At 44.7% G+C, this 14862-nt stretch overlaps 1 protein-coding gene across 1 annotated transcript; it reads right to left on the bottom strand.

The window, feature by feature from the left end:
• Positions 1-26: 26 nt before the first annotated feature.
• Positions 27-10791, bottom strand: LOC145850220 (uncharacterized). Its single transcript, XM_045717539.2, has 3 exons — positions 10278-10791; positions 2986-3116; positions 27-2789 (listed from the first exon to the last, which is right to left on the bottom strand). Exons 1-3 carry the CDS (start codon positions 10558-10560, stop codon positions 1584-1586), a joined length of 1620 nt encoding a protein of 539 aa, XP_045573495.2. The 5' UTR covers positions 10561-10791; the 3' UTR covers positions 27-1583.
• Positions 10792-14862: the final 4071 nt, after the last annotated feature.

Genomic DNA, 14862 nt, shown 5'->3' with positions numbered 1-14862 from the left:
GGGTGTGGCTAAATGAAAAGAGTATGTGCACTGTACTTCATTTTTTATTACATTTATTTTAACAGGGAGAACAAGGTCTATTTTGCAAGGGAACCCTGCATCTTACAATAGCACAACAAATTACACAAGAAATACACAAGAAAATAAAAGTACAAACAAATAAAATAAGACATACTCATGAAAAACAATCACATTCTTCAGCAAAGAGGTCCTCTTTCCAATAGTGTGTGATTTGAGGTGTTCCTGCATATGGGAATTCCTGCACCTGTGGTGTTTTTCTAATAAATTATGATTGCCGAATCATTTTGAAGCACAGAAGGTAGGTGCCACCTTAATTGGGAAGAACGGGCTTGTGGTAATGTCTGGAGCGGAATCGGTGGAATGGTATCAAATACAAACACATGGTTTCCAAGTGTTTGATGCCATTACAATCATTCAGTCCAGCCATTATTGTGAGCCGTCCTCACCTCAGCAGCCTCCACTGTTTTGAAGGTAAGCGGGGCATGTGATGTCACCACATAACTATAAAGCCAATTATTTCAATACTAATTTAAGGTCAAAGGTTTTCTATAAAACAATGAAAGCAGCTTGTAGTTCAGATAGAGCCTGGTCAACAGTGGGGGCAATAGAATACACAACATTATCGTCCGTATACAGGTGCAGGTAAAATTATTTTACAGACAACCCAATATTGTTAATAATGCATTCGGAAAGTATTCAGATCCCTTGACTTTTTTCACATTTTGTTACGTTTCAGCATTATTCTAAAATTGATTAACAATCTACACACTACCCCAGAATGACAAAGCAAAATGTTTGCAAATGTATTAAACATTTAAAATGGAAATATCACATTTACATAAGTATTCAGACCTTTTTCTCAGTACTTTGTTGAAGCACCATCGGCAGCAATTACAGTCTTCTTGGGTATCTTCTTGGCATACCTGTATTTGGGGAGTTTCTCCCATTCCTCTCTGCAGATCCTCTCAAGCTCTGTAGGGTTGGATGGGGAGCGATGCTGCAGAGCTATTTTCAGGTCTCTCCAAAGACTGGGCTCTGGCTGGGCCACTCAAGGACATTCAGAGACTTGTTACGAAGCCACTCCTGCGTTGTTTTTTTTAAAAACATTTTAGTCATTTTAGCAGACGCTCTTATCCAGAGCGACTTATAGTAGTGAATGCATACATTTCATTTCTCCGTACTGGTCCACCGTGGGAATCGAACCCACAACCCTGGCGTTGCAAACACCATGCTCTACCAACTGAGCCACACAGGACTACGTTGTCTTGATCAATTGATAGCGAGAGTCACACATTGTATAAGATTACTTCCCAAACAAAGTTACATTTCTTTGACTCCTCGACTTTAGAAGGCTGTAGCTAAGCTTCTGAATGTCAGGCTTATATATATGCCTTAAATATCCCACAATGTCTGGGCCTTGCACTTCAATGCTCATTGTTGTTGCGGAAATTGACCAAATACTGCTGTTTACTTTGTGCATCTATGTCATTTCGTTGAGTCTACCTTTAATGCAGGGTTTGATGTTAACATTAGAAGCTATTGAGTGGAATGGTTACTTTCTGTTATAGAGTGGAATGGTTTTTCTGCTGGTGAATCCTGAGGGATCTCCTCTCTGAGAACCTCTTCCCGCAGTGCGTACAGGCAAATGGCCTCTCTCCCGTGTGGACCTTCAGGTGTATCTTCAGCTGGTGCTGACGGGAGAACCTCTTCTCACACTGGGTACAGCTGAAGGGTTTCTCCCCTGTGTGGACTCTTTGATGCCTCTTCAGGGTGCCAGCCTCAGCGAAGCACATGTGACACTGGGTGCAGCTGAAGGGTTTCACTCCTGTGTGGACCCTCTGGTGGATCTCCACCCTCTGGGGGCAGCTGAAGCCTTTGTTACAGAACATGCAGAGGAACCGCTTCTCTTTACCATTGACAGATTCTGATCCCCCTCCCTGAGCCTGGGCTCTAGCCCTGTCGTTTGAGTTCAATACCTGATCGAAAAGGACGCGGCCTTGTGAATTGGAAGGCCCCATCGACGTGGACACTGGGTCGCGATCCCTGAACGCGTGTAAAGGGGAGTGGGTCGCAACATTTGGATTTGTCTCTATGATTTCCCTATAATCTAAGAAATCTCTGCCCTGTGAGTGTCCGTCTCCTAGGTGACTATCTGCATTCCATGTGGGAGGAGCGTCGCCCTCCAATTTCACAGTCAATTCATTTACAACCATAACCTCCCCTTTCTTATCCAGGCACCCTTCAGAGTATAGACTGCTACTGTACCGGTTCCAGTCCCCTCTAGAGAGATCAGTCTGTGTATCTAAACCCAAGGATATGTTGCCAGGGTCCATCTCTGTAGTGTAAGAACAAGACAGATCATCACCACCAGTGTCTAACGCATCACCATCAACATCTCCACGGGAATAAACTGTCTTCTGGCTCTGTTGAAATACCGGTAAAGACTCTGAACCAGGAGCAGGAGGACAGCCCAGTGTCCCCAACCCCAGCCTCTCTGGGTCTGATCTGTGGTCAGATCCTGTGTGTAAGAGCCTGTGTGTTACAGTTAAAGTCTTGGTGTCTGTCTCTGACTTGAGAACGGCGTTCGGCGTTCCACTGACCTCCGTGATGCTGCTTCTGGTCCTGGGCTGCGATGAGGCGGTGGTACGGTCCTCCGTGGCTACAGGGGGCACTCCAGCCAGTCCAGTCTGGATGTCACTGATGTGCCGTGTGTCCTCTTCTCCTTCAGACCTCTCCAGTTTGACCCCAGGACCTGCAGCCTCTGCATCCTGACACAAGAAGAGGGGAGGTTATTACCGTTACATGAGTAGAATTGTATAACAATGTTGTAGGGAAGTCTCACAAGCTCCCCTATGGCAGATAAATAAGGATGTAAGCAAGTGAATAGCTGAGGGGAGCCTTTCTGAAATAAAGGGGCCACATTTAATGTACTGTAATTTTTTTATGTTACATTATGACACTAACCTCTATCACGATAACATGCTGGGTTGAGGTTCCACACCCCTCATCAACAGTGATTGGTTGGTCATCGCTCCATGTATTGTGTCCCGCTGGTTTCACAAAGCTCCTGTGGCCTCCAGTGAGATGTCCTTCATCTGAGAAAGTAATTAGGGGAAAAATGCTTTTACGTAGGTTAGCTACTGTCTGTTCAACGGTATAGACCCCATTCTGTGTTTCAAACATTGCTGTACCAGGGCTATGTGCAGAATTTGGTTGCAGAAGACGGGGAAGATCTCATAGAACGTCAGCAACAACAACAACAAAAAGTACATGTTGCTTATTTATGAATTTCACACTACTGTACTTTTGGATTATAATTGGATTTTAAGGCTTGCATGAATGTCCTGCTAGAAAATGTTTATCATCATCGCAAATCAACTGCATTACACTTAAAAATTATGGCTCTTTCGGCTAACTTTGCTACAGCCTACAGTGCATTCGGAAAGTATTCAGACCCCTTAACTTTGTCCACATTTAGTTACGTTACAGCATTATTCTAAAATGGATTAAATATTTTTTTCCCTCATCAATCTACACACAATACCCCATAATGACAAAGCAAAAACAGATTTTTTGAATTTTTGCTAATTTATATAAAAAAAACTATGACATTTACATAAGTATTCAGACCCTTTACTCAGTACTTTGTTGAAGCATCTTTGGCAGCAATTACAGCCTCAAGTCTTCTTGGGTATGACGCAACAAGCTTGGCACACCTGTACTTGGGGAGTTTCTCCTATTCTTCTCTGCAAATCCCCTCAAGCTCAGTCAGCTTGGATGGGAAGCGTCGCTGCACAGCTATTTTCAGGTCTCTCCAGAGACCGGGCTCTGGCTGAGCCACTCAAAGACATTTAGAGACTTGTCCCGAAGCCACTCCTGCATTGTCTTGGCTGTGTGGTTAGGGTTGTTGTCCTGTTGGAAGGTGAACCTTCGCCCCAATCTGAGGTCCTGAGCGCTCTGGAGCAGGTTTTTATCAAGGATCTCTCATTACTTTGCTCCGTTCATCTTTCCCGTGATCCTGACTAGTCTAAGTCCTTGCTCCTGAAAACATCCCCACAGCATGACACTGCAACCACCATGCTTCACTGTAGGGATGGTGCCAGGTTTCCTCCAGACGTGACGCTTGGCATTTAGGCCAAGGAGTTCAATCTTGATTTCATCAGATCCCAAGCGGGCTGTCATGAGCCTTTTACTGAGGAGTGGCTTCCGTCTGGCCACTCTACCATAAAGGCCTGATTGGTGGAGTGCTGCAGAGATGGTTGTCCTTCTGGAAGTTTCTCCAATCTCCACAGAGGAACTCCGGAGCTCTGTCAGAGTGACCTTCAAGGTTCTTGGTCAACTCCCTGACCAAGGCTTTTCTCCCACGATTGCTCAGTTTTGCCCGGGCAGCCAGATCTAGGAAGTCTTGGTGTTTCCAAACTTCTTCCATTTAAGAAAGATGGGGGAAACTGTGTTCTTGGGGACCTTAAATGCTGCAGAAATTTTTTGGTACTCTTCCCCAGATCTGTGCCTCGACAAAATCCTGTCTCAGAGCTCTACGGACAATTCCTTCGACCTCATGACTTGGTTTATGCTCTGACATTTACTGTCAACTGTGGGACCTTTCCATATCATGTCCAATCAATTGAATTTACCACAGATGGACTCCAATCAAGTTGCAGAAATATCTCAAGGATGATCAATGGAAACAGGATGCACCGGAGCTCAATTTCAAGTTTATTTCATTTTACAGGGACAGTGCACATTAATCAACGTTTCAGTAAAAGTTTGGGTTTTAGCCAGCCGGCTTATTTTCAACCACAGTCCCTGGGCAGGTTATTAAAAACAATGACAATATAGACAATCATTGAGCAGTGAGCACACGCAGAGCAACATAGGACAAGCAAGACATAGCATACAGACAGAGCAACATAGGACAAGCAAGATGTAGCATACAAACAGAGCAACATAGGACAAAAAGCAACAAGACAAAATCCATAAACGCAACAAAGTGTTTCCACACCTCACAAGCTACAAACAACAGACAACATGGAAAGCGGCAATACACAGCTATTGATTATGTTCACAAATATGATGGACCTTTAGCCATGTCTTCATGCATTTTGTGAAAGTTCATATCAATCCAAGATGGCGTAGCAGTTCAGACGTCCTTTACCCTCCTCTTGTCGTGTCCCGTGTATATATATATTTACATATTTTTCTTCGCATATCTTTTTACATTTTTTCTTCTAAAAACTCAACCTCAAAGCACTCTCCTGCAACCCGCCTCACCAATTTAAAAAAGAAAGTATTATTTACCTCAAATCTGAAATCCACAACAGAAGCTAGCCAGAGGTTAGCCATTTTCACTGGCTAACGCTGGAGTTCAGCTAGCCACGGTTAGCTGTCCTCAGCTATCCATTAGCTCGAAAAGCTATCGCCAGTTTTTGTACAGCGCGACTCAGACCAGAGCATACCGGACCTATTCTTTCTCCTTTCCCCGATTTCTACCGCAGGCTCTGGACATTTACACCTGGATCTTGCAGCTAACTAGCTGCTACCTGAGTGACTATTGGCAACGTCGGTCTCGGAATTAACACACATTATTCCGGAGCTAGCCAGCTGAAGACTTCCGTCAGCCACTCGTGGGCTTTTCCTGAGCTAGCCAGCTGAAGTGTCTCCTGGGCTACAATCACCTATCCTGACCCATTTTACTGCCGATGCGGAGCCCCATCGGGCCTTCACGACTGGACCACCGACGTTATCTGGCCGAGGGAGTTATCCAACTGGCCCCTCCGTCGCGACGTAACCTGATCGCCCATCTGCGGCCCACTAATCGTTAGCTGTCTTATCGGCTGCGATCTGAATAGGTCTATCGGACAATTTTCTTGGGCCACTATAACTAACTATTTTGCCAACTTGGACTTGTCCCCCCTTCCACACGGAACCCCACTAACCCACAGACGGAAACGCACGAGGTGGCTAAAAACAGACCTCCCTCCATCTTCCACCAGCTTGCTACCTATGGCCCGGCTAGCTGTCTGAATATCACTGGACCCTTTGATCACTCGGCTAAGCATGCCTCTCCTCAATGTCAATATGCAATGTCCATTGCTGTTCTGGTTAGTGTTTATTGGCTTATTTCACTGTAGAGCCTCTAGCCCTGCTCATTATACCTTATCCAACCTCTCAGTTCCTCCACCCACACATGCTATGACATCTTCTGGTTTCAATGATGTTTCTAGAGACAATATCTCTCTCATCATCACTAAATGCCTAGGTTTACCTCCTCTGTATTCACATCCCACCATACCTTTGTCTGTACATTATACCTTGAAGCTATTTTATCGCCTCCAGAAACCTGCTCCTTTTTCTCTCTATTCTGGACGTCACAGACGACCAATTCTTATAGCTTTTAGCCGTACCCTCATACTCATTCTTCTCTGCTCCTCTGGGGATGTTGAGGTGAATCCAGGCCCTGCAGTGCCTGGCTCCACTCCTACTCCCCAGGCGCTCTCTTTTGATGACTTCTGTAACCGTAATAGCCTTGGTTTCATGCATGTTAACATTAGAAGCCTCCTCCCTAAGTTTGTTTTATTCACTGCTTTAGCACACTCTGCCAACCCGGATGTCCTAGCTGTGTCTGAATCTTGGCTTAGGAAGTCCACCAAAAACTCTGAAATCTTCATCCCTAACTACAACGTTTTCAGACAAGATAGAACGACCAAAGGGGGCGGTGTTGCAATCTACTGCAGAGATAGCCTGCAGAGCTCTGTCCTGCTATCCAGGTCTGTACTCAAACAATTTGAACTTCTACTTTTAAAAATCCACCTCTCCAAAAACAAGTCTCTCACCGTTGCCGCCTGCTATAGACCCCCCTCGGCCCCTAGCTGTGCTCTGGACACCATATGTGAACTGATTGCCCCCCATCTATCTTCAGAGCTCGTGCTACTAGGTGACCTAAACTGGGACATGCTTAACACCCCAGCCATCCTACAATCCAAGCTTGATGCCCTCAATCTCACACAAATTATTAATGAACCCACCAGGTACAACCCCAAAGCAGCAAACACTGGCACCCTCATAGATATCATCCTAACCAACGTGCCCTCTAAATACACCTCTGCTGTTTTCAACCAAGATCTCAGCGATCACTGCCTCATTGCCTGCACCCGTAATGGGTCAGCGGTCAAACGACCTCCACTCATCACTGTCAAACGCTCCCTGAAACATTTCAACGAGCAAGCCTTTCTAATCGACCTGGCCCTGGTGTCCTGGAAGGATATTGACCTCATCCCGTCAGTAGAGGATGCCTGGTTATTTTTTTTAAATGCCTTCCTCACCATCTTAAATAAGCATGCCCCTTTCAAGAAATTTAGAACCAGGAACAGATATAGCCCTTGGTTCTCCCCAGACCTGACTGCCCTTAACCAACACAAAAATATCCTGTGGCGTTCTGCATTAGCATCGAACTGCCCCCGCGATATGCAACTTTTCAGGGAAGTTAGAAACCAATACACACAGGCAGTTAGAAACGCCAAGGCTAGCTTTTTAAAACAGAAATTTGCTTCCTGAATCTCAAACTCTAAAAAGTTCTGTGACATTGTAAAGTCCATGGAGAATAAGAACACCTCCTCCCAACTGCCCACTGCACTGAGGATAGGAAACTCTGTCACCACCAACCACCTTCTAAGGTCTTCGAAAGCCAAGTTAACAAACAGATTACCAACCATTTCGAATCCCACCGCACCCTCTCCGCTATGCAATCTGGTTTCAGAGCTGGTCATGGGTGCACCTCAGCCACGCTCAAGGTCCTAAACGACATCGTAACCGCCATCGATAAGAAACAATACTGTGCTGCCGTATTCATTGACCTGGCCAAAGCTTTTGACTCTGTTAATCACCACATCCTTATCGGCAGACTCAGTAACCTTGGTTTCTCAAACGATTGCGTTTGTGGTACACAGGGTTCAATTCTTGGGCCAACTCTTTTCTCTGTATACATCAATGATGTCGCTCTTGCTGCTGGTGAATCTCTGATCCACCTCTACGCAGACGACACCATTCTGTATACTTCTGGCCCTTCTTTGGACACTGTGTTAACAACCCTCCAGACGAGCTTCAATGCCATACAACTCTCCTTCCGTGGTCTCCAACTGCTCCTAAATACAAGTAAAACTAAATGCATGCTCTTCAACTGATCGCTGCCTGCACCTGCCCGCCTGTCCAGCATCACTTCTCTGGACGGTTCTGACTTAGAATTTGTGGACAACTACAAATACCTAGGTGTCTGGTTAGACTGTAAACTCTCCTTCCAGACACACATCAATCATCTCCAATCCAAAGTTAAATCTAGAATTGGCTTCCTATTTCGCAACAAAGCATCCTTCACTCATGCTGCCAAACATACCCTCGTAAAACTGACCATTCTACCAATCCTCGACTTCGGCGATGTCATTTACAAAATAGCCTCCAATACCCTACTCAACAAGCTGGATGCAGTCTATCACAGTGCCATCCGTTTTGTCACCAAAGCCCCATATACTACCCACCACTGCGACCTGTACGCTCTCGTTGGCTGGCCTTCGCTTCATAATCGTCGCCAAACACATTGGCTCCAGGTCATCTACAAGACCCTGCTAGGTAAAGTCCCCCCTTATCTCCGCTCACTGGTCACCATAGCAGCACCCACCTGTAGCACGCGCTCCAGCAGGTATATCTCTCTGGTCACCCCTAAAGCCAACTCCTCCTTTGGTCGTCTCTCCTTCCAGTTCTCTGCTGCCAATGACTGGAACGAACTACAAAAATCTCTGAAACTGGAAACACTTATCTCCCTCACTAGCTTTAAGCACCAGCTATAAGAGCAGCTCCCAGATCACTGCACCTGTACATAGCCCATCTATAATTTAGCCCAAACTACTACCTCTTCCCCTACTGTATTTATTTATTATTTTGCTCCTTTGCACCATATTATTTATATTTTAACTTTGAACTTTCTTCAAATTACAAATCTACCATTCCAGTGTTTTACTTGCTATACTTTATTTACTTTGCCACCATGGCCTTTTTTGCCTTTACCTCCCTTATCTCACATCATTTGCTCACATTGTATATAGTCTTATTTTTTTCTACTGTATCATTGATTGTATGTTGTTTTACTCCATGTATAACTCTGTGTTTTTGTACGTTGTCGAACTGCTTTGCTTTATCTTGGCCAGGTCGCAATTGTAAATGAGAACTTGTTCTCAACTTGCCTACCTGGTTAAATAAAGGTGAAATAAATAAATAACGTGTGATATGTGGTGCAGTTATGTGTGTCTGATGGCAGTGTATTCCAGACATGGGAAGCTCTCACAGAGAAAGCGGATTTACTAAAGGTGCTTTTCATTAAGGGAACTATACAGTCACCTCTCATGGCAGACCTTGTGGATCTGTTGCCATATGTTTGGGTTTTCTGATTAACAAAAATACTGAGTGGAAGGGGAGCCAGGCCATTTAGGATCTTGAATACAAGACATGATTCGGTGTATTGCACGAGATTTTCTCAACTCAGGAGCTCATGCTTTCTGAGGATGTAACAGTGATGCTGGCTATTGGGTTTCCTATCAAGCACTTTGAGAGCCTGTTTGTAGACAGACTGAATAGGTTTTAATGTTGTACAGCAAGCTTGGGCCCAACTAGTCAAGCAGTGAGTCTCATGGCAAAGGGTCTGAATACTTTTTGCTTTGTCATTATGGGGTATTGTGTGCATATTGTGTGAAAAAATGATTTAATAAATTTTAGAGTAAGGCTGTAATGTAACAAAATGTGGAAAAAGTCAAGGGGTCTGAATACTTTCCAAATGCACTGTATGTCAATGAGCGTTAGCATTCTAGATAACAGCTGCATCCAAAATAGATATTTTGCACACAAAAAAGACCACAACCAAATATGATCTTAGTGACTTTTCAAGTAATAATCAAAACATTGTACGTGTATGACAAACCAAAAATGTGTGGCTCTGGTTACAACAACCTATGAATGATTCTTCGGGGCCCTGACCGACGACTGGGTGACATGTTCTCATTCTGCAATCTACATCCAAAAGTAGCGCCCACCTGGTCAGAATACCTGTACGATATTGTGTCTGCACAACATAGCTAGCGAAGTAATCAGGGAAATTACTTCATACTATCCAAAAACTAACCAAGACCCAATTCTGGGTAACTCATCTGAACACATGTGCAGAAGGTAATGGGGCCACAGGCCGCGTAGCCTTGGCATTCTACAAATTGTACCTCTTGCCAATCCTCTGTATCGGTCGAGGATCTTGACACTACTAGGACGACTGGTGACTACGCGATCTCGCATTGTCCTCTCTGCGCGCTCCCGTGCCATCTTCAGTTCCAGTAGCTGTAGTTTCCTCCGCAATGCCCTGTTATCATTCTGGCTTTGCGAAATTTCCAAACGAAACACTGCATAGTCGTCGTCTACGAGTTTACAAATATCTGCCACGGCAGCATTCGCAAGAACCTCCATGATGGAGGCTATTTGAGTGTGAAAAACCATACAATTAGCCATTGTTAGCTAACGTTAGCAGCTAGCTAGCGTTACCTAGATAACATCTATCAATAAAGTCCTGTCTACAACGCGAATTAAAGACTACATGGTGTAAGAATGTGGTGCTGTGCTGTTAAATGGTCCATATTCTGAGTTCTATTGTGTTGATAAACGTCTAAATTACATTAATAAAAACGCTAAAGTGGAAATGTTTCTTGGTCGATTACATTGTTTATTTCCGTTTACACTGAAGAGAAAGGATGTTGTTCTTCTTCGAGGAAGTTTAACGGCAGTTGGCATCCAATATATGTTGCATTACCGCCACCTATTAGACTGGAGTACAACTACATTGTACTTTGCTTGAAAAATAAATAAACAAATACCCTACCATCTAACACTACACTCAGAAAAAAAGAACACCACCCTACTCCAATATTTAAATCTATTTAGTCCTACCTCATGCTAACAACCTTAAAGAATGGGACATCACCACTCAACACACCCTGTAACTCTTCTGATGTCAAGTCTCACACACCCAAATACATCTCTGCAGCTGCCACCACAACCTCAATTTTCTGCGACTTATTTTCCATCCTTGCAGTACAGTTGATAACCATTGCTATAAATGCTAAAAAATCCAATCTTACTGAAACATATCACTTGTTGTCCTATCCCTCTACTGTTACAGATCTACTACTCCTCTCAGGATCGTTCCTCCTTGACCCATCTTCCTCTACTTTCTTCACTGCCTCAGCATATGACAACTTCTGCACTACCTTAACCCTGGAAACCACCTCAACCTGCCTCTCTCGCACAGGACATTTCTGATCCCCAGTCCCATGGGCACCCCTACAATTAACACATACCACTACTTTCCCCAATGCTACACATTCCTTTGTCTCATGCCCTTCTGCACACTTCTCACACCTAGGAACCTCCCACCTACACACTGTTGCCACATGCCCATAAGCTTGACACCTGTAACGACGTAACGTGTTCGGGACAAAAGCTCATACAGGATAACTTATATACCCAAACATCTTTGACGGGAAAAGACTCAACATCAAAATTCAAAAGAACAGACTCTTCTGATTCCTCACTCTCGCCACCCTGTCTGCGTGGCACCAAACGACGAGCATCACACCAAACGACGAGCATCACAAACACCGGGAATCTTCCCCTTCAGTTGATCAACTTTTACTGCTACCGCAGTAATCACTTCTTTCAAGGGATGTTATTGATAGGCGTCATAACTCAAAGGGTGTGGCTAAATGAAAAGAGTATGTGCACTGTACTTCATTTTTTATTACATTTATTTTAACAGGGAGAACATGGTCTATTTTGCAAGGGAACCCTGCATCTTACAATAGCACAACAAATTACACAAGAAATACACAAGAAAATAAAAGTACAAACAAATAAAATAAGACACACTCATGAAAAACAATCACATTCTTCAGCAAAGAGGTCCTCTTTCCAATAGTGTGTGATTCAGGGTGTTCCTGCATGTGGGAATTCCTGCGTCTGTGGTGTTTTTCTAATAAATTATGATTGACGAATCATTTTGAAGCACAGAAGGTAGGTGCCACCTTAATTGGGAAGAACGGGCTTGTGGTAATGTCTGGAGCGGAATCGGTGGAATGGTATCAAATACATCAAACATATGGTTTCGATGTGTTTGATGCCATTCCAATCATTCAGTCCAGCCATTATTGTGAGCCGTCCTCACCTCAGCAGCCTCCACTGTTTTGAAGGTAAGCGGGGCATGTGATGTCACCACATAACTATAAAGCCAATTATTTCAATACTAATTTAAGGTCAAAGGTTTTCTATAAAACAATGAAAGCAGCTTGTAGTTCAGATAGAGCCTGGTCAACAGTGGGGGCAATAGAATACACAACATTATCGTCCGTATACAGGTGCAGGTAAAATTATTTTACAGACAACCCAAAAGTGTTAATAATGCATTCGGAAAGTATTCAGATCCCTTGACTTTTTCCACATTTTGTTACGTTTCAGCATTATTCTAAAATTGATTAACAATCTACACACTACCCCAGAATGACAAAGCAAAATGTTTGCAAATGTATTAAAAATTTAAAATGGAAATATCACATTTACATAAGTTTTCAGACCTTTTCTCAGTACTTTGTTGAAGCACCATCGGCAGCAATTACAGTCTTCTTGGGTATCTTCTTGGCATACCTGTATTTGGGGAGTTTCTCCCATTCCTCTCTGCAGATCCTCTCAAGCTCTGTAAGGTTGGATGGGGAGCGTTGCTGCAGAGCTATTTTCAGGTCTCTCCAGAGACCGGGCTCTGGCTGGGCCACTCAAGGACATTCAGAGACTGGTCATGAAGCCACTCCTGCGTTGTCTTGGCTCTTTGCTTAGTGTCGTTGTCCTGTTGGAATGTGAACCTTCACCCCAATCTGAGGTCCTGAGTGCTAAGGAATAGGTTTTCATCAAGGATCTCTCTGTACTTTGCTCCGTTCATCTTTGCCTCGATCCTGACTAGTCTCCTTATCCCTCCCCCTGAAAAACATCCCCACAGCATGATGTTGCCACCACCATGCTTCAGAGTAGGGATGGTCCCAGGTTTCCTCCAGACGTAACGCTTGGCATTCAGGCCTAAGAGTTCCATCTTGGTTTCATCAGACCAGAGAATCTTGTTTCTCATGATCTGAGAATCTTTAGGTGCCTTTTGGTGAACTCCGAGCAGGCTGTCATGTGCCTTTTACTGAAGAGTGGCTTCCGTTTGGCCACTCTACCGTAAAGGCCTGATTGGTGGAGTGTTGCAGAGATGGTTGTTCTTCTAGAAATCTCCACGGAGGAACTCTAGAGCTCTGTCAGAGTGACCATCAGGTTTTTGGTCACCTCCCTGACCAAGGCCCTTCTCCCCCGATTGCTCAGTTTGGCCGGGCGGCCAGCTCTAGGGAGAGTCGAAGAGTCTTGGTGGTTCCAAACGTCCATTTAAGAATGATGGAGGCCACTGTGTTCTTGGGGACCTTCAATGCTGCAAAAATGTTTTGGTACCCTCATGGCTTGGTTTTTGCTCTGACATGCACTGTCAACTGTGGCACCTTATATGGACAGGTGTGTGCCTTTTCAAATCATGTCCAACCAATTGAATTTACCACAAGTGAACTCCAATCAAGTTGTAGAGACATCTCAAGGATGATCAATGTAAACAGGATGCACCTGAGCTCAATTTCGAGTCTCATAGCAAAGGGTCTGAATTCTTATGTAAATAAGGTATTTCAAATCAAATCACATTTATTTATATAGCCCTTCTTACATCAGCTGATATCTCAAAGTGCTGTACAGAAACCCAGCCTGAAACCCCAAACAGCAAGCAATGCAGGTGTAGAAGCACGGTGGCTAGGAAAAACTCCCTAGAAAGGCCAAAACCTAGGAAGAAACCTAGAGAGGAACCAGGCTATGAGGGGTGGCCAGTCCTCTTCTGGCTGTGCCGGGTGGAGATTATAACAGCACATGGCCAAGATGTTCAAATGTTCATAAATGACCAGCATGGTCAAATAATAATAATCATAGTAGTTGTCGAGGGTGCAACAAGTCAGTAACACAAGAGTAAATGTCAGTTGGCTTTTTCATAGCCGATCTTTGAGAGTATCTCTACCGCTCCTGCTGTCTCTAGAGAGTTGAAAACAGCAGGTCTGGGACAGGTAGCACGTCCGGTGAACAGGTCAGGGTTCCAGCAGGTCTGGGACAGCAGGTCTGGAACAGGTAGCACGTCCGGTGAACAGGTCAGGGTTCCATAACCACAGGCAGAACAGTTGGAACTGGAGCAGCAGCATGGCTAGGTGGACTGGGGACAGCAAGGAGTCATCAAGCCAGGTAGTCCTGAGGCATGGTCCTAGGGCTCAGGTCCTCCGAGAGAGAGAAAGAAAGAAAGAGAGAAGGAGAGAATTAGAGAGAGCATATTTAAATTCACACAGGACACCGGAAAAGACAAGAGAAATACTCCAGATGTGACAGACTGACCCTAGCCCCCCGACACATAAACTACTGCAGCATAAATACTGGAGGCTGAGACAGGAGGGGTCAGGAGACACTGTGGCCCCATCCGATGAAACCCCCAGACAGGGCCAAACAGGTAGAATATAACCCCACCCACTTTGCCAAAGCACAGTCCCCACACCACTGGAGGGATATCTCCAACCACCAACTTACTATCCCGAGACAAGGCCGAGTATAGCCCACAAAGATCTCCACCACGGCACAACCCAAGGGGGGCGCCAACCCAGACAGGAAGACCACGTCAGTGACTCAACCCACTCAAGTGACGCACCCCTCCCAGGGACG

This window comes from Salmo salar, chromosome 04, assembly GCF_965601325.2.
Source record: "Salmo salar chromosome 04, fSalSal1, whole genome shotgun sequence".
Lineage (NCBI taxonomy): Eukaryota > Metazoa > Chordata > Actinopteri > Salmoniformes > Salmonidae > Salmo > Salmo salar.
This window is presented reverse-complemented; position numbering and strand designations above follow the sequence as displayed.